At 49.8% G+C, this 24,382-nt stretch overlaps 1 protein-coding gene across 1 annotated transcript in view; it reads right to left on the bottom strand.

Annotated features, from left to right (window-relative positions):
* The window catches only part of GRIK4 (glutamate ionotropic receptor kainate type subunit 4), a 327,108-nt gene that overhangs the window by 41,944 nt on the left and 260,782 nt on the right, over window positions 1–24,382 (bottom strand). Inside the window, exon 12 of the mRNA XM_089915709.1 lies at window positions 4,079–4,192. Within this exon, the coding sequence (XP_089771835.1) occupies window positions 4,079–4,192 (114 nt within the window). The remainder of the gene's footprint in view (window positions 1–4,078; window positions 4,193–24,382) is intronic.

Below are 24,382 nucleotides of genomic sequence, written 5' to 3'. Positions count from 1 at the left end.
AAGGGCCACGGACATTTAAGAGGCAAACAGAGGGAGAGAGAGAGAGAGAGAGGGAGAGAGAGAGGAAGCAACAGAAATGGTGGAAGAGGCAATAATCAGAGAGGCAGGAGGAACAGCGGGAGAAAATGGTGACTTGGATGCTAGGAACAGAGAGAGTTTTAATAAGCGAGAGGGATCTACAGTAACAAATGCCAAAGCCAGGATCCTTAGCCTCTGAGTGGCAGGGAGTAGAGGTCAAAAGAGCAAAACATTCTTCTGATTTTGGCCCTGGAGATGCCTGGGCAAAAACAGATTATGCCCCAAGGTTGGGAGGAAGGGAAATATCCCATAATCAACTTGTGGTGATCCACATTCATGAAAGAACCTAGGTAATCTGAGATTGCTGGAAATTCACCAATTATTTCTGGTTATCTTCAGGCTTCAGAGACATACCTGCCACCACTTGTTATCTTGGAAGGTTTTGAAGAATTTCTAACTAGTCATTTATACTTTGTGTTAATCATTTTTACTTTTGCACACAGGTTTGATTATCACCAGACGCTCACTTTTCAGTAACAATCACTCCTGACTCAGGTGACCTCAGACATAGAGCTAAGAGATTCTAGGTCATTATAGATTATAAATGAAATTAAATGAACCATATTTTTGCTCACAGAGAACTATCAATCAGAAAAAATTCACAAAATAATAAACACCCAGCATTCAATTTCATCAACTTAACACTATTGTATCAGAGAGAGCTTCTCTGTGTAGTTTTAGATTTTGGCGCTCATGGTGAACTCTGCCGGGCTACCCTTCGGTATTAGCTGTTCCTGCTGATGCCTCTTTTCTTTCAGATTCTGTGAAGTTCATCTCAGACTTGTTCTCATTGGATCTCCCCTGACTTAATCGATTCAGGATCGTTCTCTCCCCAGCTCACCCTTTGGTACTTTCTAAGCATTCTGCCTCATACTCAGAATGCACTCAATAAATATTTGTTGAATAAATGCATAAACTGTCAGTTCTGCTTAGTGTGAGCTGTTCACGCCAGCACCCAATTTTTACTCAGCTTGGCCCCCTGTTAGAAATCAGATCTGAGCAGCTGTGTGGTACACTAGTGTCTCAGTAAGGGGGTGGGGAGAGGGGAGGAATGCTGACCAGAGAGGGGAGCTGTGTGGGTTAGGTTCTCCAGAGAGACAGAGAGAACCAGGAGGGGGTCTGTGTGCGTGCATGCGTGTGTGTGTGTGTGTGTGTGTGTGTGTGTGTGTGTAAAGAGAGTTAGTTCAAGGAATTGGCTCATGTGATTGTAGGAGCTGGTAGGTCCCAAATCTGTAGGGCAGGAAACTCAGACAAGATTTCTATGTGATAGTCTTGATACAGAATCCCTTTTGTTTTGGGAAACCCATTTTTGTTCTCAAGGCCTTTTAACTGATTGGATGAGGACCACCCATATTATCAAGGGTCATCTCCTTTCCTTAACATCAGCTGACTGTAGATGCTAATTGCATCTACAAAATACCCTCACAGTATCATCTAGACTAGGGGTTGACCAAACATCTGGGCATTAGAGCCTCGCTGAGCTGGCACATAAAACTTCACATCCCAGAACTAATGCAGGGGAGCTCATACAGTTATAGGTTTGCACGTGGTAGGAAACATCTGGCCAATGATCCAATTAAGATTGTCCAGAGGATCGGAGAATTGGAGTTTGGTTCTGGCCAGAGTTGATATTCAGGACAATCGTGTCCTGGGTGGTGACGGTAGCCTAGCAACAGATGTTCCCAGGCGGTGGAAACACTTGGGGTGACGCGTCTTCACCCATGTGGTTCCTCTTTGCCCATCGGGTCACGAGTGGAGCTCTAGTGCCCTTGGCCTTAATCAAGAAATCAAGGCCAGAGCCTTGTCATGTGGTCTGGCCACAGCAGAAAGGCTGTGTGTCTCCATTTCTTTTGGATCCTCTTCAAGGCTCAGTTGGGTGGGGGGGGGGCACAGTGGGGCAGGCTCAAGAAACAGCACTGGCTGGAAAGCTGCCTCGGGGGTACCAATAGATGTAATGATGACAAGAACGTTGTCCCAAGAGTCAGGAGACCTGGATTCCAGGCCCAGCTCCAGAGGTTGACCTTGGTCTCCTCATGTGTAAGATGGGAAATATAACATTTTCCTTCTTTCCTCAAAGAACAGCCCTGAGGACCAACTGAGAACAGGGGCACAGAGAGCCTCACTTACAAGTTATGCACAGGTCACACAAGGCAGGTGGCAGCCTGGTGTCACAGAGAGAGCACAGGCTCTCACCACACCATCCTGGGTTTGAACTCTGCTCTTACATTAAGTGGTGCATGGGCTTGGCCACATTTTTAGAACTGATGGCCACTGTTTCCTCATTTCTAAAATAAGAACAAGTCGACTGTATTCATTCACTAGGGCTTCCATAATAAGGTAACACCGACTGGGGGGCTTAACACAACGGAAATGTATTGTCTCACAGCTCTGGAGCCTAGAAGTTCCAAATCAAGGTGTCAAGGACCATGCTGTCTCTGAAGGCTTTACAGGAGGGTCTTCTTCGTCTTCTTCGAGCTTCTGGTGGCAGCTGGCAATCCGTGGCGTCTCTTGGCTTGTAGATGCGTCACTCCAGTCTGCCTCCAAATTCACAAGGTCTTCTCCCCTGTAGGCCTATGGCCAAATTTCCCATTTTTTATAACGACATCAGTCATTGGATTAGCCCTGCCCCATTCCAGTATGACCTCATCTTAACTTGATTCTATCTGCAAGGACGCTGTTTCCAAGTAAGGTCACATTCAAAGGGCTGGGGGGGGGTTAACGCTTCAATACAGCTTTGGAGGGGACACAATTCAATCCATAACAACAGCCCACATCACAGGGGCCTGAAGAGTATCTGGCACATAAGAGGCGCTCAGTGAATGGGAGTTATGGAAAGGAGAGGAGGAGGGATCAAAATCCCCCTTCACTCACAAGACAGACACACCCGTCACAGCACTGACTGTGACCAAAACCTCCCATTTCTTTCTGTGTTAGCCTGGAGAGCTTGGGATTTTGAGGCTGTCTCTTCTTCCAGATGATTTGGCCTCTTTTTCCAAGTCGGGCAGGGGTCACGATGGACGCTGAGGTCCAGCCCAGAACCGGGCTCTTCGGAGCTGCCTGAGTGGGCTCTACAAGAAGACCTTCCTCCTGCAGAAACGGGCCACAGCTCCTGATGCCGTGGCAGCTGGCAGGCTGAGGCTGCACATACAGATAATCCCCTTTCTCCAAGGCTGAGATCAGAAGCTGGAGGGTCACTTCCTCAGCAGGCATGTGAGGTGAGCTCTTGGGTCCCTCCCTGTTGGGCAGCCTTGTGGTGCCAGGTGCTGGAATACACCATGTTGGCATGACCTTGGACGCCTAAAGTGACTGGACCATTGGGGAAATCCATGTAGTAGCTGTGCACTTAGAGCCAGTTTGGATGAGGGTATACTCTCCTCCCACCAGCCAGTAACTTTGACATCACGTCCATCCTCTGGTGCCCATGGGGGAGCTTTCTCAAACTCATTTTTATACTGACTTTAGCCACCTAACCAGAGAAGTCTCTTTTTGTAAGGAATGCAGAAGAGGGGACAGGCCAGGTATAAGTGACATTACATTATTCGCTCTTTATTCCCCAGTACAGATAACCAAGAGAGGGAGTCTGCATTGCCTCACCAGATGCAATGCGCAAAGTGAACAGAGGTGGGCCTGAAAGTTGCTGAAGGCCTTGAGAAGTCCGGGGTGACTTATCTGGGCTGGGGACCCACCCCCTAGGAGGAAGCAGAGTGACTCATGGGGCCGATGACCAACACACTATGAACCAAGGGTTGAATGATCATTCTCGGCCTTGCCTATTCAGTGCGGCGGAAGCAGTTTTTACCGGAAAGCCCTCAAGTGTGACTCTTCCATTCCTCCTGTTTGCAAGTCCTTGCAGCTGATGGGGGAAAAAATAGCCCAGCACATTTGCATTTAAGTCTTGAAATCTAAATATTTCTGTGAGTCATTCATTATTATCATATAACTCAGTGTTTGCATGCAAATAACTTTAAGGCCATAAATGCTTATAAAATAAATCTCTTACCATATGAACTCGGTAAAGAATGCTAATTCCCAGAGTCATGAATGGCTTTGAGAAATCAATCACCTTCTCCCGTTCAGCAGTAATGGTGAGGCCCGCCACGGCCAGATCTGCTTTCTGAAAGGAACAGACAGAGATCATCAGAGGGGTGGCCACAGGAGATGGGGGCACAGGGACTTGTGATCAGAGGCCGTCACTAATGGGGAGATGTTTCTCTGGTCTGGCTTCTCTGCTTGGGGACTGACCCTAAGTAGCCAGAGGTCTGAACGATCACTCATGAAAAGACATGGATATTGAAGCTGTAACTCATGTTCATTTGAGGTTAGGCCCCTTTAAATATATAAATTAGTATTAAAAGGGGGGATCACTACTGACTGTTCAGACAGACTCAAAATGCCCTAGGCGAGGGAGAACTGGCAGATACAGCTTCTGGATGCTCAATATTGAGTAGTTTTTTATTCAGCTGATTAACTTGTTGAACAACGAAACTTCACTGAGTCCCTCTGCTGTGTGCACTTTGGTGAGGGAATTACAATGAAAGATAAAAATGATGGCCCCCTGGAAACTGGAGGCAATCTAATGCAACCCCAGGAAATAAAGGCCAAGAAATTGAGCAAGAGGCCCAACATCACAAACCTTGTCCTTGTCAGCGGTAGGACCTCACCTCAGGCTTCCTGGACCACTGGCCTTATGTTTCAGTCAAGGTTAAAATCCAGGTGCCACAGGGCTTCCCTGGTGGCGCAGTGGTTGAGAGTCCTCCTGCCGACGCAGGGGACACGGGTTCGTGCCCCGGTCCGGGAAGATCCCACATGCTGCGGAGCGGCTAGGCCCGTGAGCTGTGGCCTCTGAGCCTGTGCGTCCGGAGCCTGTGCTCCGCGACGGGAGAGGCCACAGCAGTGAGAGGCCCGCGTACCGCAAAAAAATAAAAGAACGCATTGAGGTCAGGGGCTTCCCTGGTGGCGCAGTGGTTAGGAGTCCGCCTGCCGATACAGGGGACACGGGTTCGTGCCCCGGTCTGGGAAGATCCCACGTGCACTGAGCGGCTGGGCCCGTGAGCCATGGCCACTGAGCCTGAGAGCCCGGAGCCTGTGCTCCACAACGGGAGAGGCCACAGCAGTGAGAGGCCTGCGTACCGCAAAAAAAAAAAAAAAAAATCCAGGTGCCACAGCAGAACTCAACGAAGGGTCTCTGGTCCCTTTCATGCAAAATCACCAGGTGTTTCCTTCTTTTCTCTTTGCCCCTGCCGTGTACCTCAAGTGACCACACCTGATGGAAGTCTGGCCTGAATTAAGGTCTCCTGGGAAAGGAGAGGCTGTCAGCTTCCTTAGTACACCTCTCTGTCCGGAAGTTCTTCCTTGTGTTTAATTTCAATCCACTCTGTTGCAAAGCAAGCTTACTACCTATTGGCGTGCTCCCCTATACATGGAGCGGCGGGAAAGGCCCAGAGCTGGCGTTCAGTTCTGGCCATACTCTGTCCTAACTAGCTAACTAGCATAGGCTAGTCATTTCACATCTCTTGGCTTCCTTAATCTCATCTGTAAACCAAGGATGTGGGGTTGAGACAGTGCCAGAATCCTTCCCAGCAATTCTCTGCAAGTGATTCTCAGAATGTGGTCTAGGACCACCAGCATCAGAATCACCTTATTCTTATTAAAGAATAAGAATATTAAAGAATAAAGGGCTTATTAAAATGTGAATTCCTGAGTCTCATCCCAGACCCCCTGGATCAGACTCTGGTCGTGGGGCCTGGGAATCTGCATTTGTGACCAGTTGCCCAGGTGATTCTGACTTATACTGATATTTAAGAACGATGTTTTATAACCTAGGCATGTATCTCAGACTGGTCTCCACTGAGGTTTACATTTCAGCTTCCTTAACTCCTAATTCTGGTGGATCAGTTGATATAAAAGATGGAGAAAGAAATGAGGGAAAGTGAGGTATCCAACAACCTACAAACAGGCCAATCAGTTCCGAATAAGTACACACACACACACACACACACACGCACACAGGCACACAGGCACATACACACACGTGCACGATTCTTCCTAAATCATTGCAAAGGAAGTAAGGAGAGAGACATGCCACCCTCATTTTACGCACAGGGGATTTATAAGTTGTGAACAAGAAGAATACATCCATTGGCAAAGATCAGTTTCTTCTCATCTCAGCCCCAATCCTCCACCCCAATTCATGCTAAAACAGTCACACGATCCGGCATCGGTTAACAACTTAGAGCCTTATAAAGTGAGGCCAGGCTTAAAAGAGACTAGAGTGCAGATGTAAGAGATTTTTAATAAAAAATGAAAAATGTGAATGACTCATTGGGTTCATTCTGTATTTCTCTGAGAGAGTGTTGATGACTGCTATCAAGTGAATCAGCCCTGGAGGAGAGAGTGAAGTTTGATTAGAAGATTGTTAGTGCCTTCATTTGGGGGACCCTTCAGAGAGCTGTTTGGGCCTTTCAGAACCTCAGCCCCTCCCTCAACGATGGTGGCCCCAACCTGAGGTCCTCTCGCGAGCACACATGTAAAGCAACGGAAATCAACCACAAAGGCGCAGCAGGTGCAGTGCTGGTCCCCTGTGTGCAGCCAAGCCCCGCAAGGACCTTGGGAGGAGGAGACAAGAGTTAAATGGGCTGGAGTGAATGAACTGAAGAAAAGGGTAGAAAAATGCAAACTGATAAGACGGGCAAGAGGTAACCACAGCATCCTGTCCTTTCTCTGGTTATTAAAAAAAAAAAATAGATCTATCCAAACCAAGTAACCAAAATCAACAACTCTATCCTCAAATTTCTTCCCCCGAAACCCCCCACCACAGCCTTCTTCCCAAAAGGGCAAACTTTGGATTGCAATTTGGAAATCATTTCACAAGTTTATAAAAGTTGGCCAGCGATGACATTATGGTGAAACAATTCCATATGGAGAGAAAGATGGAAATGGACAGCGTCCCGGGAGGGCGCTTTCCTGGATAGGAGCAGGACCACACACCCCGGGAGAGAGTCTGCCCCAGGCTCGGACAGGGCGCTTCTGTCGATTCACAAACGGACAGCTCCCCAAACTGGGCCAAACAGGAAAACTGTCTCCTGTGGAAACTGCTGCCTCCTTGCCCCGCAGCCCATTTCTCTCTCCTTTGTCCCCCGCTCAAGAGTAAGCTGGGGGCAGGGGAGGCAGGGAAGGAGGGATGAGAAGCTAGGAGAAACCGCGGAGGTTATGTACTGGTTGTTTTTTATTTTTCATCGGCTCAGTATAGAACAGTAATCAGGTACCTTGGCTTCAACGCACCCTGGGGTACCAGCAACAACCTGGTGGGAGCAGGTTATTCCAAAAGGCGTGCATGCCTTTCCTTTCACCTTAGTTAAAAAGACATTGTGCTATAAAGCAGACTTAGATGCGGAGATCATGTGCCACAAAATCAAACTAATGATCAAAGCGGTGTGGCTGCAAAAAATGCTAGCAACTGTGGGCGTGACAGGCCAAGGGAAGAGTGGGCGCCATGACAGTTCACCCCAGCCCTTCTGCATCTCTGGTCACTCGTTGGGGAGGGCTGCGCTCTCCAGTTGAAAGAGCCACAGACAGGGCATCAGAAGACCTGGCTCTCATCACAGCTGGGCCACAAACTCACAGTGACCTTGGGCAAGTTATTCCGCTCTCCAGGCCTTAGTTTCCTCCACTCTGAAATGAGAGTTCAGTCAGATGCTCTCCAAGCTCTTTTCCGGCCCTAAAATCCCAGGCTTTCATTTTGCAGGGCTCGGAGGGAAGGAGCTTCGTTTAACTGGCCCCTATTTGCTCTAGAAGATGATAGCGGTCTCCAGAATTGAATGCCTCAGACAGGTGGAGGAGGAAACTGTTTATCAGACTAGTCAGCAAAGAGTAGCACCCAAGGCAGGGAAGGCCAGAAAGGTCCGGAAGATACAACACCATCTGGAGAGAGCAGATCCGGAAGTGTAACCCCGGGGGCTGGGAATGCATAAGGGGGTAGGACACCCGGAGCCAGAGAAGGAAGACTGGGAAAAGGGAACATGCAAAGAGTTCTATTAGCATCATGATGCTCCTGGTTGCTGGTGTGCGCGCGCGCGCGCGCGTGTGTGTGTGTGTGTGTGTGCGCGCGCGTGTGCGTGTGCGCGCGCGCGCGCACACACACACAGGTTTATAAATACATTCTCTCTGAGAGAAAGACCTCTCTCCTCTTCCCATTTTTGATCGAAAGTGTTCTTTGAAGAGCTTTGTGTTCTGCCTCTGAGAGATCCCCTCTTTTATCTCCTGGATGTTAGTGGCATTTCCGAGGGGAGGGCAGGCTGCAGGCAGCCTGGAGGTGACTTCCAAAACATACTACTCTTCGCCTCCTGGGTTTAAATAGGGGTCATGTGACTGCTACCCTTGCCATCAGAACCTGAAGGCTTGGGGTGGCCGCTGCTCTTCTCCTGGACGTGGGGCCTGGCTGGGAGGAAGACAGTGAATTCACAGCAGGGCTCAGGTCTGCGCCTGTCTCAGCCTGCTGCTCCCACCCTGTGCTTCCCCGAGATGCCACCAGGGAGGCCTCTGCCCGCAGTGCCAGATCCTGAAAGACCTGAAGGAACAAAGCTTTCCTCTGTCCCCCCTTCCTCCTCTTTTAGACACCTGCTGCCCCCTGTTGGGCCCAATTCTCTCCCTTCCCCTCAGCAGTGCTCCAGCACCCTGGGCAGACTTCCATAGCTTCAGCCCTGCCCCATCCTCCCAGAGCCCCTCCCTTACATGGGGCCCAGTTAATGAGAGGATGGGGCAGGTCAGAAGACCTGGCTCTGCCTTTTGCTGACCAAATGCCCATAGCAACTCACTTACTCTCTCTGGGACTCAGTTTACCAGGCTATACAATGGGGCAATGCCTGCCTATCAGTATGTGAGAGTCAGGAAGAGATGATGTGTATGGAAGAGCCCTATAAACTCTGCACACTGTAGAGTCCGGCCACACCTATCTGGGACTATGAAGGCAGTAGAGAGGGTGGCTGAGGCTTAGACTTCAGCATGGGACAGACCTGTCTGGACTCTGTTACTTACTTACTTGTTGTGTGACCTTGGGAAAAAGTCATGTAACCTCTCTGAGCCTCAGTTTGCTCATCTGTAAAGTGGGGATAATAATAGTACCCATTTCCCAGAATTACTAAGAAAGTGAATGAGATGACGCTTGTAAATGCTGGGCATGGGGCCTGGTTCAACGTGAGTACCTGATAAATGTTTGCTGTTAAGATTGATGATGACGATGATGAACTTGACGATGCTAAGAATCTCAACAGGGACCTCTGGAGACGATATCTTTTTTAAAAAAATATTTGGCTGCGCCGGGTCTGAGTTGCGGCATGCGTACAGGACCTAGTTCCCCAACCAGGGCTTGATCCCGGTCCCCCTGCACTGGGAGGGCAGAGTATTACCCACTGGACCACCAGGGAAGTCCCTGGAGACAATATTTTAACGCATGATGAGTTGTAGGCATGGCTGGGGAGCAGTCAGGCCTGTTCTACCTCCATGTAGGCAGAGGCCTCTGGACATTTGGCCCCTGGTAGCCTTTCCTAGGTGACCTGAGACATCCACACAGCTGTACTGACACACTGTGTTTCCCTGGTGTGACTGCCCATCACTGAAGATCCACGTAAGGACCCTCTTAGGGCTGGTACTGTCCCATCACTTAGAAAACTCAAGGAAAAACTGCCATACAGCTTGGAAACCAAATTGGGTCATTCTCCACAGCCTCTTCCTCGTTATATGATTCTCCTCTGGGGACGGCAGATTAAATGACGTCCCCAGCTCCCTTTGAATTCTTGGATCCACCATGCTATCTCTGATCAGCTTCCAGATATTTTTTCTCTGGCTTTTTTACACGGCCCTCCTGCCTCCCAGTCGCCCAGGGTCCTGCCCCCTGGGGAGGCAGCCGTCCTCTACACCAACAGCTTTCTACTCTTTTGCCGGCCACATCTGCACAGATCTTGTTTCACCTGCTGCTCAGGCCCCATAGTGCCTCACATTCTTTGCTGGTATTTATTTAACTCTGTAACTGTGTTACTTAATGCTGGAAAGCTTTGGGAGGCTACAGTTGGAATGAGAAAACGCTACACAGAATAAGGCTGTACTGAGCATTGCTGGAAGCCTTCATTCCAAGGTAATTGTCTCTGGAGATCCCCTGTACATTGAAAAGGCTTACAGAATTCCAAGCAAGGCCAGGCCTGAGGCAGTGAGAGAGGCGAGGACATTATCCATAAATACCCAGAAAGGAAAGACCCCCAAGTCCACCAAACCTGGCTTCCCAGGGAGGGACAACTCACATTAGACTCTGGTGGAGGATCTGCGGGCTGAGGGTGACATGGGGTCACGGAGCTCATCCGGCCCACAGTAAACGCTGTGTCCTGGGCTCTGCCCTTGAGTGTGGAGTCTCAGGGCAGGCAGAAGCCACTGCCCCCTCCCCAGCAATCCCTTCCTCTTTAACACTCAGCATCCCCTCAACACTCTCTATTGACCGCCTGCCCTGCTCCCGGCAGTGTGCAAGGTTCTGGGATACACGGGGTGGGCAAACACAGGCATGGCCCCTGATGGCCAAGAGCTTGCAGCCCGGTGCGAGAGGCAGTTGTCAGATTGTTGAAGAAAAGATCTGTAAAACTACAGCTGTAATAAATGTTATAAAGGAGTCATTTGTGGCCCCATGAGCAGGTAGAACAGGGGTTGGCAGAGTCTTCATGGGAGCTTTCTCAAGGTGAGACTCAGTTACCTGAACAGGAATTACCAGTGAGAAGGCCTGGGGTGAGCACTCCCAGTGGGGGGGTCAGCACGTGCAAAGGCCCTGAGGCAGGAGGGAGCTTGGTGCATTCCAGGGGCTAGAAGAAGGCCAGAGTGTCTGGAGTACACAGGGCTGGGGAGTGTGCTGTAAGATGAGGCTGGAGAGGCAGGCAGAAGATGCAATGCCTTGAAGAGCAATTGAAAGGCCCTGAAGTATTTTAAGCAGGATGAGACTTGTAATCTTAACACGTCTAACGCCTATAGCCCTTCCTGTGTGTGAATTTACGAACTAAGCAATTTACATGTGTTACTTCATTCAGTGCTCACAATACCCTTATGAGGTAGGTTACTATTATTACCCTCATTTTACAGATCAGAAAACAGAGGCACAGAGAGGTTAAGGAACTTGCCCAAGCTTGCACAGCAAGTAAGTGGCAGAGCCAGGATTCAAACCTGGGCCATTTGGCTTCAGAAGCTGCATCCTGAACCTGCAACAAATACAATTGGCTCTAGTGAATTCAAAAGATGGAAGAGAGACAAGAAAGTACCATCCTCCTTTTTATCCTCACTTCCTTGCCATTTATACCACTACACTAAGGGCAATCTGGTGTCTATGGCATTACTTCACCAATGTCACTCCAGCCGGTCAGCAGTGACCTCCATGCTACAATGCCTACGGGGTGCTATCCAGCTCTTATCTTGCTGAATCTCCTAGGTGGTCACTCTCTCCAGCCCCTGCCTGGCGCTCCTGAATGAGCCCAACATCAAGGACATAGCTCTCCCTCCCTCCACCTGCTCTGTCTTGTGACTACATTGTCCTGCTTCTCTGCCACCAGACCAAACTGGGCTCAAATCCCAGCCCTCCAGGTACTGTGTGACCATGAGTAGGTTTCACATCCTCTCCAAGCTCACTTTTCTCATCTGTAAAATGGGGATTATAATTACCAACTGAGGGTTGTTATGAGGATAAATGAGATAATACATATAATGCACAAAGCACAGTGCCTGGCATATTGTAGGTGCACAATAAATGGTGGTTATTAATATTCTTTTTCTAACAAAATTCACTTTTATGCCATGACATCTATACCTGTCCTCCCTCTTGATGTGTCTGTGGGAGGAGGTGAGCTCCACATCCATCATCTTGATCTCCACCCCTACCTGTCTTCCCTCTTAAACAAGTATCTATGATCCACACTCCTTTAAAGCCCAGCCTGGGAGTCAGGTCCTCATGGCCCGCCCATCCCTCTGAGTTCAGTCTCATTTTCCGGCACTCCTCCGGAAGCCCCCCCCCACCCTGGGAGTCTGGTTCAGCCAACTTTCAAACACACCTTGTACTTTCCTACAGGTGGAACTCAAATGATGCCACTCCTTCTACCTGGAATGTCCAACAGTAACTCTACTCTTCAAGGTCCATTCAAAGTTTACCTCCTCTGTAAAACCTTCTCTATCATCTTCCCAGGAATAAGCCTTCCCTCCTCACAATCAATAAAGGAGCTAAGACACGGCTTATACCATTCAGGTGGCATTTGCCATAAATTGCCTTGTATTAGAACAGGGGGCCTGGGCTCATACTCCAACTCTGCACTTATTAGCTGTGTGACGTTGGGAAAGGACTTACCTTCTCTGTGTCTCAGTTTCTTCATCCATAAAGTGGGCACAACAACAGTTCCCACCCTCATGCAGCCTCTATAGGAATTAAATGAGCAACCATGCAAAGTCTCTGCCTGGTGCAGAATAATTCTCAATAAATGTTAGCTCTTACTATTATTATTATTGTCACTGTGGACATTCATGCACATAACTTAGCTCCCCATTAGATTATAAGAAGCAGGGACCATGTCTTCAAAAAACTTAACTTATATAGTATTTCAAAGTTGCCATTTAGCTCCATTTTACAGACGAAGAAACTGAGGCCCAGAGAGGTTATTAATTTGCTCAAGTACACACAGCTAGGATACGGAGACAGCTATCTTCAGACGTACAGATTCTCAGGTCTGCTTTCTTGTGACTGCACTGTTCACAGTGACGTTCCCAAAGTGGACACACAGTAAATCTCTAATTAACAACCAGTGCAGCTAACAGTACAGGGTACATGGGGACAACACCCCGAACATGGCCTATCCTCCAGCCCCTCCTTGCTGACAGCAGAATCAGGCTGATTTCGGACATGTGCCTGTATGTAGGAGGGATTTTGTCAGGAAGCTGGGTCATTATAACCGGACTCAAGTCATGGTCTGGACACTGTGAGATACAATTCCTCATCCTCCAGCCTAAGGAAGACTTGAAGCCCTAAGTCCCCACTAGAGGGCTCCCTTCTCCCCTTGCCCCCTCCCCAGGCTCAGTTCCCTGCAACTCCTCGGGCTACACAGGGAGCCCAAGCAGAAGGGGAAGGGCCTCACACCCCGCCATTAAGGCAGCAGTCAGCGGTGCTGGAGATGGGGGCTGGTTAATTACCCGCCGTAAAGAACGGGGACGCTGAGGACAGGCCCCGGCTTTCGTGCTGCTCAGTGGAGCAGGTTAACATCTGCAGCTCAGCCCATTTCAAATTAGATTATCTGCTCACTTCCTGTCTTTGATCCATTCACCTGCTGGGCGCCTTCCTCCCGCCCTCCCCTGCCCTCACCTCGTGAGATGCCCAGGGAACCTGCCGTGATTCACCGGGGTCTCCATGTTGAGCTGCAAAGGGATCTGAAGGCGCCGGGGAGCTCGCTCTCACTCCTGGCTCCCCTGGCACTGGCAGGAACCCTCAGACTCCCTAATAACAGGCCTCAGCAACGTGCACAGCTGCTCTCCTGACGCAAGAGGAAGGAGGCCTTCCCACTCCACCTGCCGTGTGCTGGGGGGCCGAGGAGAAACTTGTAGGGTCCCATGGCACCTGCAAAATGTCTGGTGCCCTGTTCACTGGGGAGGCTGGGGGTCAACCCCACCCTTCCTCCCTTCTTTCAGGCCAGGATATGGGAACAAGGAGTAGGACCAGTTCGTCACCTGTCACACACACACATACACACACACACACAATCAAACCAGCCTGCTTGCTATTCAGAGGGAGGCCTTGATCAGAGCCTTTTCAGATCCATCTGAGCCCAAGTCTGTGGGATTTACTCGTGTTCCCTGGACTGAGCCTACAGTGCTCGGAGCCAGGCCCAGAGGAGCATCAACGTTCCTGGGGAAGCAGCAAAATCATTTGCAGGCCCAAGGGCTCCCCAGTGCTATTTCTCGAGCTGACAGCATACTCTCAGGGCTGGATGAATTTCTTTAGAGTTAAATTAAATTCCCCATGAAATATTTAGTTAGTTCAGCTCAGGGCTGCGTAATTGGCCTATGTGGGCAGATTTGAGGAAAGAACCAGGCTTGAGGAAAGAAGGGTTGGCAATTCATTCACGGGTGAAGTTGTGCAGCACAGGGGTCCAAGCTGGGTCAGGAGGCCAACTAGATATTGCTGACCTCTGACCTCTTATCACATGCTCCCATCTCTGGCCATAGACCCTCTTGCCCTTTGGGGTCAGAGAGATGTATGTCTGAATCCCAGCTCTGCAATTCTCAGCTGAGCAAATTACCTGAAATCTGGGCTTCGGTTTCCTTACCTCTAAAATGGGCAAAAGCATGCCTATTTCTCGTGATTGTTGTGAGGATTAAATCCGGTAACCTGTGTAGATGGAGCTCAGGGGTAGTCTCACCCCTTACAATCCCCTCTTCCAACTGTAGCCAGTGGGGTGTTTGAAAGCTAAAGCAGATCATGCCATTCTCTGTATTGCCTTTTTACTCTTTTTTATGCCATGGACCCTGTTAGCGGTCTGGTGAGGTCTGTTAACCCCTTCTTTAAAAATATTTTAGGGCTTCCCTGGTGGCGCAGTGGTTGAGAGTCCGCCTGCCGATGCAGGGGACGCGGGTTCGTGCCCCAGTCCGGGAAGATCCCACATGCCGTGGAGCGGCTGGGCCCGTGAGCCATGGCCGCTGAGCCTGCGCATCCGGAGCCTCTGCTCCACAACGGGAGAGGCCACAACAGTGAGAGGCCCGCGTACCGCAAAAAAAAAAAAAAAAAAAATTAAAATGTTTATTATATTTGCTGTATCAGGTGACTATTACACAATACAGAATTACATAGTTGTGATACACTGACCACGAGAGCCAGAGGTAGCTCTCATAGCAACATTCGAATGGTACCTTTGGCAACAAAGTCACAGGCATGGCTAATACCACTATGATTTGTTGCCCACATTTGTAATCGAAGGAAATTTTACATTTCAGTTTGAATTTAGAAAAAACATAGATGTAAATTTTTCCCTTCTAAGCTTATGTTCTCTCTTGATGCTCTCCTCAGACGCCTGGGTGTGCGTGGACCCTGGGAAAGGAACCCAGAGAGACCCCCCAGTTTACTGACCGTGATTCCTTACTACAGCCCACCAGGCATTGTGTGATAGGGCCGCGCCCTGCTTCTCAAATATGACCAGTTCATTTGCGCCTTGGAATCCTGGCATTTACTCTTTCCTCTCCCTGCTCCACTCTGCCCTGGCCTTGGCGAGGCTGGCTTCTGCACACTCTGTTCGGATCTCAGAGTGGCCTTCCCAGAGTGTCCATCCAAAGACACCCTCTCCCTGACACTCTCTGTGTAATTTCCTGGGTTTCTTCCTTCACAGCAATAATCACAATCAAAAATTTTCTTGTTCATTTATTCATCTACTTGTTTATTATCTTTAAAGCAAGCTCCAGGAGGCAGGAACCTGTTGTTTGCTGGGTCCACATGTGTCTCCAGAGCCTGGAACAGTGCCTGGCACGTGATAAGCACCAAACATTTGGTAAAGGAAGGCACAACCAAATGAATGAATAGATGAATCAAAGCAAGTAGGAGCTCAGTTCATGTTATTTTCTCACCTTGAGTCTTGACTCATTGTGTCATAATGTCTTGGCTAAGAGCGCCCATGCTATGGCCTCCCTTGCCACTCACCAGCCACGTAATCTTAGGCAAGTGACCTACCCTTTCTGTACCTCAGTTTCCTCATCTGGCGAATGGGACTGTAATAATACATACCTCACAGGTGTGTTGTGAAGACTAAATGAATAAATATATGAAAAGCACTTAGATCAGTGCCCGGAACAGAAAATGTTACAGAAGTGTAAGCTATTATTTTTTGCTGCAAGTTAAAGGATCAACTTCAATGTTATTTAAAACAGTAATTGTTTCAAAAAATCAATGCAGGTTTTGAAGAGAGAACAAAGAAATCCCATGATTGGAAAAGCAATATATACAATAGATGTTACACTGTGTTTAAGTAGTTGGGACGTGAAAAAGAAAGAGCACTGAGAGGTTGGGTCTAGGCAGCTTCCACGGATGCAGTGATGCCCAGGGAAGCTTGAACTCTGCTTCCTCGCCTGGCAGCACCATTACCATCCCCGTCATCATCCCCCTGATTTTCTGAAGGTAGACCACTGATTTACACATCAAAGAAAATGATAGAATCCTGTCTAATTTTTCAGGAGGATATGCTCATTCCTAATCCAAATGCTCCTTATTTCCCAATCAAACTCATAAAACCTCCAGCCCACGTGAAAACGTGGCCATCAGTAGGCCCTGCGATGAGAGGCGGGGGATTTGCACTGGCGAGTTCACACACTGCTGCCCGGTTCCCACCCCGCTGGCTGCCAGAGAAGCTGATTAACGATGGTCCGGGACACAGCGTGAGGCCCTGACATCGAGCAGGGCTAACCGGCCCACACGGGGATCAAACCTGCAGCCCTGACCTTTCAGATAGACAGCCTGCCTGCACTGACCAAGCCCGTTCTACACCTACTAGGGGCCTCTGGGTTTCAGGCCTGCGCGTGTAAAGCAAACTCAAGGAGGCTCAGACAGCAGTGTCGGCTGCAGGAGAAATCTGACAGTAGCTCTAGCTCACGGGGCATTCTTTTATTTCCCTTCTCACTTGTCAGCCCTGTATTTAGGAATGGCGTGATTCACAGGCCTGTTATTAGGACTGGTTTTTGTTTTTTGTTTTTTTTTTGTGGTACGCGGGCCTCTCACTGTTGTGGCCTCTCCCGTTGCGAAGCACAGGCCCCGGACGCGCTGGCCCAGTGGCCATGGCTCACGGGCCCAGCCGCTCCGCAGCATGTGGGATCTTCCCGGACCGGGGCATGAACCCGTGTCCCCTGCATCGGCGGGCGGACTCTCAACCACTGTGCCACCAGGGAAGCCCCCAGGACTGTTTTTGTTGGGTGAGATAAAGTACCACCAGTAGCTGGGAGCTCTGTTGACAGCCACAGAGAACTTATGGAGGCCTTCTCTTCACCCCCTCTCTACTCCAAGCCAATGAGCCTCCTCCACTGGTTCCCCCACCCCTTACTGTCCTGCTACACAGAAGGGAGGCCTGAGCTCGGCCTCAGGCTGGCCCCTGAGGTGCGCCAGGGCGCCAGGAAGGGTGAGCAAAGATCTTTTTCTCATTTCTTATCAGCATATGCACAAGCCAAAACCATTGCCAAGGGCAGAGGGTATTTTCTCAGGGATCCCTGCAGTTTTTCCGAAGAGGACAGCTAGAGATGCTGTCATAAACCTCTGGCCACTCCTCTTAGGTGATGAAGTGTGTCTGGTCTACTTCAAAGAGGTGCTGACAGGGCTCAGGTGTCCACCCATAATAACATCCCCAAAGTTCTTTTCCACAGACTGCATTTGAGCCCCATGGCGGTCTCAAGGCCAGCAGTAGCCAACTGAGAGACAGGAGAATAAGACTCAGCAAACATGGCGTTCGGTTCGGGACGACAGTTACCTTCCGGGAGGAAGGAGGGTTTAGAGTGAAAGGAGGCATTTTGGGGGGCAGGGAAAGGAGGCATTTTGGGGGGCAGGGACAAGGGTCTACAAGGGTCTGCAGGGTGCTGGGGCTGGTGTATTTCTTGACCTGGATTGTGACTACGTGGGTATGTCCCCTTTGTGATAAGTCATCAAGTCGACACTTATGATTTGTGTACTTTTCTATATGTATATTTCAATTAAAAGGTTTTTTAAAAAGGTAAGTGACTTGCCCAAGTAAAAGAGAGAGTGGCTACCGTCAAGCCTGACACTCAGCATCCTGCTGACTCTTTGGAATAAAAAAGCCTGGAACATACATAGCGGGCTGCAATGGCTGCATTATGTGTGCCAGGGGCTGGTAATTCCACACATAGGAGAGAGGGAAGCTCAGGCATGGTGAATCTACTGTGTATCTCTGTTTAAACACCTGTGTGGCTTCTAATTCAAGAAGGGCTAAAAGGAACATCTGGACGTTTTAACTGGATTTGTGTTTTGCATCTGGATGAAGAAAAGTCCAGATCCCTTGTCTGGTCCAAACAACTGAACAGGTTGTGACACTCCCAGAGAAGCCGACTCTCTCTCTGCTCTGAACACTGGGCAAAGCCCTGGGGGGGACCTGGCGGAGCTGCAAACACCCTCCAGCACTTGCCAGACCCCACTCTAGATGGGTCTTGAAACCCAGAGGAGGGGGACAGCACTCTGCCCCACGTTGGACAGTGTTCTCGCAGTGTTTTGTGACAGCTGTCAGAGGGTCCTGGTTGAAGTCTGTGTCTTGATAGCTGTGCGCCCTTGGGCAAGTTTCTTAGCCTCTCTGAACTTGTTTTCTCAGGAGTAAAGTATAAATGCTAACAGCTTCTAGTTTACAGAGTTGCTGTGAGGATTACATGAGTTAGCATACAAGGCCTGACACACAGAAAATGTTCACCACTCAATAAATGTTTACTGCTATTATTACTATCCTGTTTCTGGTTCTGGCATCCTGCCTCCACCCTCTTTCCATTTGTCTGAAGCTGCTGAGACCTGGCCTCTGCTTTGGGCTGCACCATCCTGCCTGGTGGGGTTTTTGAAGGCTGAGCTCTTCTACCTGATTTGCTCCTATGGACTCCCCTTCACTTTTGATCAGACTGACACCAGCTGACACATTTGCTGTACTTACTGACCACACCTACTCTCTGTTTTGATCTCCTGCCTGTATTCCACTGTTCATCACCCCCTGGCAGCCAGCCAGGCCCCCAGTCGGCCACCATCCAGGAACCCAGCAGGTCTGCTCAGGGAGTGTCCTGGATTTGGATAAGGGATCCATTTAGCAAGAGCTGACAGTCCTTCTGAGCAGTTCAAAGTCACTGAATGGACCACCTGCTGCCAGTTTTAGAGATCTACGCCTTCATTCTGTTGCCTAAATTGCAAACGTAGACACAGCAAGAGCAGAAGTTTGTCATCAAGCAAGGGAGCACATCTGAGGGCTGCAGAAGATACGGAATAATGCCGTAGTTTCTGCACAGGGTGGGGCAGAACGGGGCTCTCAGAGGGCTATCTCCAGAGCTGCCAACACTGCCATTGGCACGATTGAGCCAGGCCTGGTTCTCACGCTGACAAATGGTGGGATGTTAGTTGCTGCTGACAAGCTACAGCATGGCAAGAAAAATAGGCTGTGAATAAGCCCCCCGAAGCATATAAGGATTCTGGCCAGGAACTGAGATGGCGAGGCCAAGCCATGGCAACAAGCAAGTGGAAACCGCAAGACCTTCGGGTGCAAATTCATCTCCGTGAGTGAGGGATGGCCAGAGAACAGAGGGAAATGTCACATTTGGATGCTTTGAAGCAGGCATGTTTATTCCTAAGAAGGCAAGGGATAAGCAGTGCCCGCCTGCCGGGGGTAGGGAGCTGGGGTGGGCAGGGAGCCACAGTAGCAGGATCTGATGACCAAGAGATTGCTAGGTGAGCAAAGCATGGCATGTGTTCAGGGCAGCTCCCCACAGTACTTAAGGGGACATATTACGGACGCATTTGAGTTTGGAGTCTGATTCTGTCACTTCTCAGCCCCATGACCTTGGAAAAGTGAACCTCAGAGCCTGTTTCCTGATCTATAAAATGGCGATAAGAATACTTTACCTTGTAAGGTTCTTTGATGATTAAATGAGGTAATATTTGTAAAGCAATTAGTAGCACTGCATCTGGCACGTAGTAAGTGCTCAATAAACAGTGCTCATGACTATCTTTAGTGCAAAATCAGTCAAGGGACAGGCAAAAGGTCAGCCTAGAGAGTCACGGGGTTGAGCACAGCACACAGGAGTCTCAGGGGAGGTGACTCAGACGTCCAGATAGGCGATCCGGGCTCCTGCTGCATGGCGTTCATGGTGTCACCCCTCTCCACCAACACACATACTCGAGGAAATAAAGCTGGCAAGCACAAGGGGGAAGCTTTATTCCAAAGGCAGGTGGAGGATAAATGTGTGTGTGATGCAGGCTGAGCGGACACCCAGTTAGGCCGACTAACTTAAAGAGTGAAGAAAGGGGGATGTGACTTGGGGGGGCAAGATAGAAGACAGGGTCAACTTTAGAGTCAGACAGCTCATCCTGGGCATTCCCACCCCATGGGGAGAGGAACGAGGGGTGAGGTGGCTTAAGCTCTTCTTTCTCAAGGCAATGTAGGTCTGGGAAGTGGGGCAGGATTGAGCATACACTGGGGCGAGCTGAGGGCGCAGCTGTGGGGACACGGGGAAGGCAGAGCCAGGAAGGGAAGCAGGGATGTCCAGGAAGCGTGTTCAGGCCCCGTGGCTGCCCTGGGAGGACAGGCCTAGGGGAAATGTCATCTCCTGCTGCCCCAGCCTGCTGAATGCACCAGCACTTGTGGGCCACTGGTGTGTTTTCCCTGTTACCAGTCAAAGGGATCATCTGAAAACCTACAACTGGTTCTGGCATTGAGATGTTCTGTCCAGGCTCTGAGGTCCTTGGACTCAAGGGCTATAGTGGTTAATTCTTCTACACATGTCTTCAAAGCATCCCATCCATCTACCCATCCATCCATCCATCCAACCAACCACCAATTCATCTATCCATCCACCCATTCATCTACCCATCCATCTATCCCATAATTCCTGAGTGCTGTGTATGCTGGGGCCTGTTCCAGGTGCCACCGGCATACAGATGAACGAGACAAATGTAGTTCCTGATCTCAGAGAACTTACATTCTAGTCTCATAATAAGAAAGGTGATTTCCGTTGGTGATAGCTTCTTTGAAGGTCATACAACAAGGTAATGTGGTAGAGAGAGATTCAGAGAGAGGACGGAGGTCCCTTAGGGTGGCAGAGAAAGAATGCTTCTTGGAGGAGGTGATATCTGGATTAAACCTAGATAACAAGGTAAAAACAGTAGACTGGAGACTTGGGGAAAGAAGTTTTTGCTAGAAGGAAGAGCAAGTGTGCACACCGTATGCTGGAACAGGGCATACTATGTACAAGGAACAAAGAAAAGGCTAGAGAGTGAGGGGCCAGCGATGGGAGATGCAGGCCTTTGTGAGCTCTTAGTCATTTCTCCGGATTGTAGGGATGTTGGTGAAATTGTGGCTGGTGAAGGCAGAGCGTGTTGCTCACTGAGCAGGTGAGCAAATGGTAGCCCAGGGAGATTCAGCCGCCAGCGTAAAGCCAGGGATAGACCCAGACTTCCAACTCAAGGTATTTTTTTTCTAAGATCAAGAGGACACTTGGGGCTTCCGTGGTGGCGCAGTGGTTGGGAGTCCGCCTGCCGATGCAGGGGACACGGGTTCGTGCCCCGGTCCGGGAGGATCCCACATGCCGCGGAGCGGCTGGGCCCGTGAGCCATGGCCGCTGAGCCTGCGCATCCGGAGCCTGTGCTCCGCAACGTGAGAGGCCACGGCAGTGAGAGGCCCGCGTACAGCAGAAAAAAAAAAAAAAAAAAAAAAGGACACTTGTACTTGCCATCAATGCCACCACCTTGTTACCTAACAGAGGTGACTTCTCCCCCAAGAGATGACCCAGAGACCATCCCTCTGGAGGGAATTCCTGCACCTTGTGCCCCCTTTTCCTGCAGAGTGTAAGGACAGGGGGTCAGAGAAGCCCGGCAAGCCGCCACCGCTCCAGACAACCTTTAGAAGGCAGCTGGAGCTCACTCCGCAGGAACACAACCAGACACGTGGTGCTTCAGTTTTGTATTGATCGATTACACTTTTGTAGTGTCTAGACAGGTGTGGCAAGGAGGGATTAACCCAGGCCAGCCTGGGAGAGGAAGGACCTGGCCCTGGAAGAGTACATCTCATGGAAGCAGGTGGACAGGCAGGCCTGTGTATGTGTGTGTCTGGGGAATGGATGGGGAGGGAGCTGAGGAACTGGGCTTTAGGCCTGGAGAGGAAGTGCAAGCAAAGCCTTAGGTGGAAAGCTGGGTAACAGATGGCAGGGAAGGAGAGGACAGGGCTGCCTCTCTCTGAGAGTCACTACATGCCAGGGACAACAAGGAGACTATAGTTCATTGATTTCTCATAATAACCCGGGGGTGGATGCTATTGTGTCCATTTTGAGGATGAAGACGTGGAGTGGGGTGGGTCAGAAACACTGGGTGGCTTGTCCAAGCCCACACAGAGGGCAGGGATCTGCACGTGGGGGGCCGGCAGGGGGTATGGGGTGAAGGATAGGTGAGAACGCTCAGCGCCCCCCCATTTCACTACCATCTGCACCCTGACGACCCCCAAACGGAACTCAGGCCCAGCTCTGCCCTCTCGCTGGCCTTCCTCACCCACCTTTCCCCACATACTGTATTCCTCTACCTCCAAGTCCCGCCGGCACTTCAGACCCACGTCATCAACTGCGTCTTTGCCGTCTAAAGCTTCTCTTTTTCCAGGGACTGTTTCTCAGTCCATGACTCTACCAGGCGCCTGTCCTCCAAAACCGAGACCAGGAGTCAGCCAGAGTCTCCCCTCTGCCCCCGCCATACCACCTCCCTGCTCTCTCTCCATTCAATAAGCAAGCCCCACCCATTTTACCTCTGAAATTCCTGTGTAATCCATCACTGCCACTCGGACCTGACTGCTGCTGGCATTACTCAAGTCTCCACTGGAATTACTCAGTAGTTTCTGCACTGGCCTCCTTGCTCCTAGCTCCTCCCCAGTGCATCCATCCAGTTTAGTGGATGCCAAGGGCACCTGTGGTCCTCGAGCTTGCTTGAACATGCATCACAGCCACCTGGAGGGCCTGTGAAAATGCACGTTGCTGGGCCCCACTCCAGAGTGTCTGATTCAGTAGGTCTGGATGGGACCCCAGAATTGGGGTTTCTGACAAGTCCTAGGTGATCCCGATGCTGCTGGTTCAAGAACCACACTTTGAGAGCCACTGTTCTAGAATCGATTTCCAAACCAAAGATCTAATCATACCACTGCCCCACTGAAAGAGACTCCAGCCACTCCCTACTAGCTTTAAAATATGGTCCCATCTCCCTGCAATGATCTTCACAATCTGTCCCAGACTCTCTCTCCAGCATCACCTCAAGCAACTGGCCTCCCTTCACCCTAAGATGCAGAGACATTGCACTATTCGTATTCCTTACACCTGTCATATATTTCAAACTCCGTGTCTTTGCCCACACAGTTCCCTCTGCCTGCAGCTCCTTCCATCTTGAGGCTTGTCAAATTCCTACTTATCCGTCAAGGTCCAACTTGACTGTAACTTCCCTTAGAGGCACCACAGTATGTTAGAATGACCGTGGACTTTGATGACAGGCTTGGCTTTGAATTCCAGTTCAGTCACTTGTTAGCTGTGTGACCCTGAGTTCATCTCTCTGTTAACATGGAGTTAACCTCAGCATCCTCATTATAAACGGTGAATGATGACATTTATTTGTAAGAGAGGAAATGATGCGTGAGAAATGCCTGGCAGGTAGTAGGTACTCAGTAAACAGTAGCTATCATTATTGTTAACTCTGCTCTAAAGCCTTGCCTAGCTCTGGAGCTGAATTACTTCTTTTTTCCTCTGTTCCCATAAAATTTTGTGTATGATTCCATTTTGCTTATATCACATGCTGTGGTCTCATAATTTTTATACACTAGGGCTCATTCCTAGTAGAGTTGAAGCCATTGTACAAATTATAGAAATTGATCCTCCTAGCAGACTTAGTGGGCACACACCTTGGCGAACTAAAGGTATCTTTGAAGGAAGAAAATTGACAGGTGGATAGAGCCCCAGACCAGAGCACATGCTTGGTAAGCAGCGTGAGGCAGGTTTCAGGCCCCACTCACCCCTTGTACTGTATACAACCTGCACAACCATCCTTGGAGTCTCTATGTAGGTAGAATATGAGCCCAGTGAAAGTAAAACCTGGGTCCTGTTCAACCTGAAGTCACAACCAATGTTGAATCAATGCATGTAGGCCCAAGTAATATTGCCCGAGGATGGGACGCACATAAGTAGTATTAATAGGGCCTGGCCCCAGGTTCAGGAACAGGATCCTTACCCCTGGGGCAGGGAACAGTGCAAGAACCAGGGTTAGCAACATTAGAGACTCAGGCTTTGGAGAATAACCAGCAGCTGAATTACTGGGTTCTTTGGGGAACAAGACAGAGGTTAAGTGTCCACGTGCTGAACTGGACCTCTTGAAACGACCCCTGACCTCAGACCACAGCCTGGTGCATGGCTGAGCCTGCAGGTGACACCTCACCTCTCCATGTGAGGTGAGCAATCAGGACCAGAGGATCCTTAGGAGATATTAAGATACCACTTTCCATAGCTTCCTTCCCTACCCTTGCCCCAAATCAATTCCCTACTGCCTGTCTCTTCTGTG

The sequence above is a fragment of the Delphinapterus leucas genome, chromosome 7 (assembly GCF_059928025.1).
Source record: "Delphinapterus leucas isolate spDelLeu-1000000601 "Yukka" chromosome 7, BTC_Dleu_Yukka2, whole genome shotgun sequence".
Taxonomy (NCBI): domain Eukaryota; kingdom Metazoa; phylum Chordata; class Mammalia; order Artiodactyla; family Monodontidae; genus Delphinapterus; species Delphinapterus leucas.
This window is presented reverse-complemented; position numbering and strand designations above follow the sequence as displayed.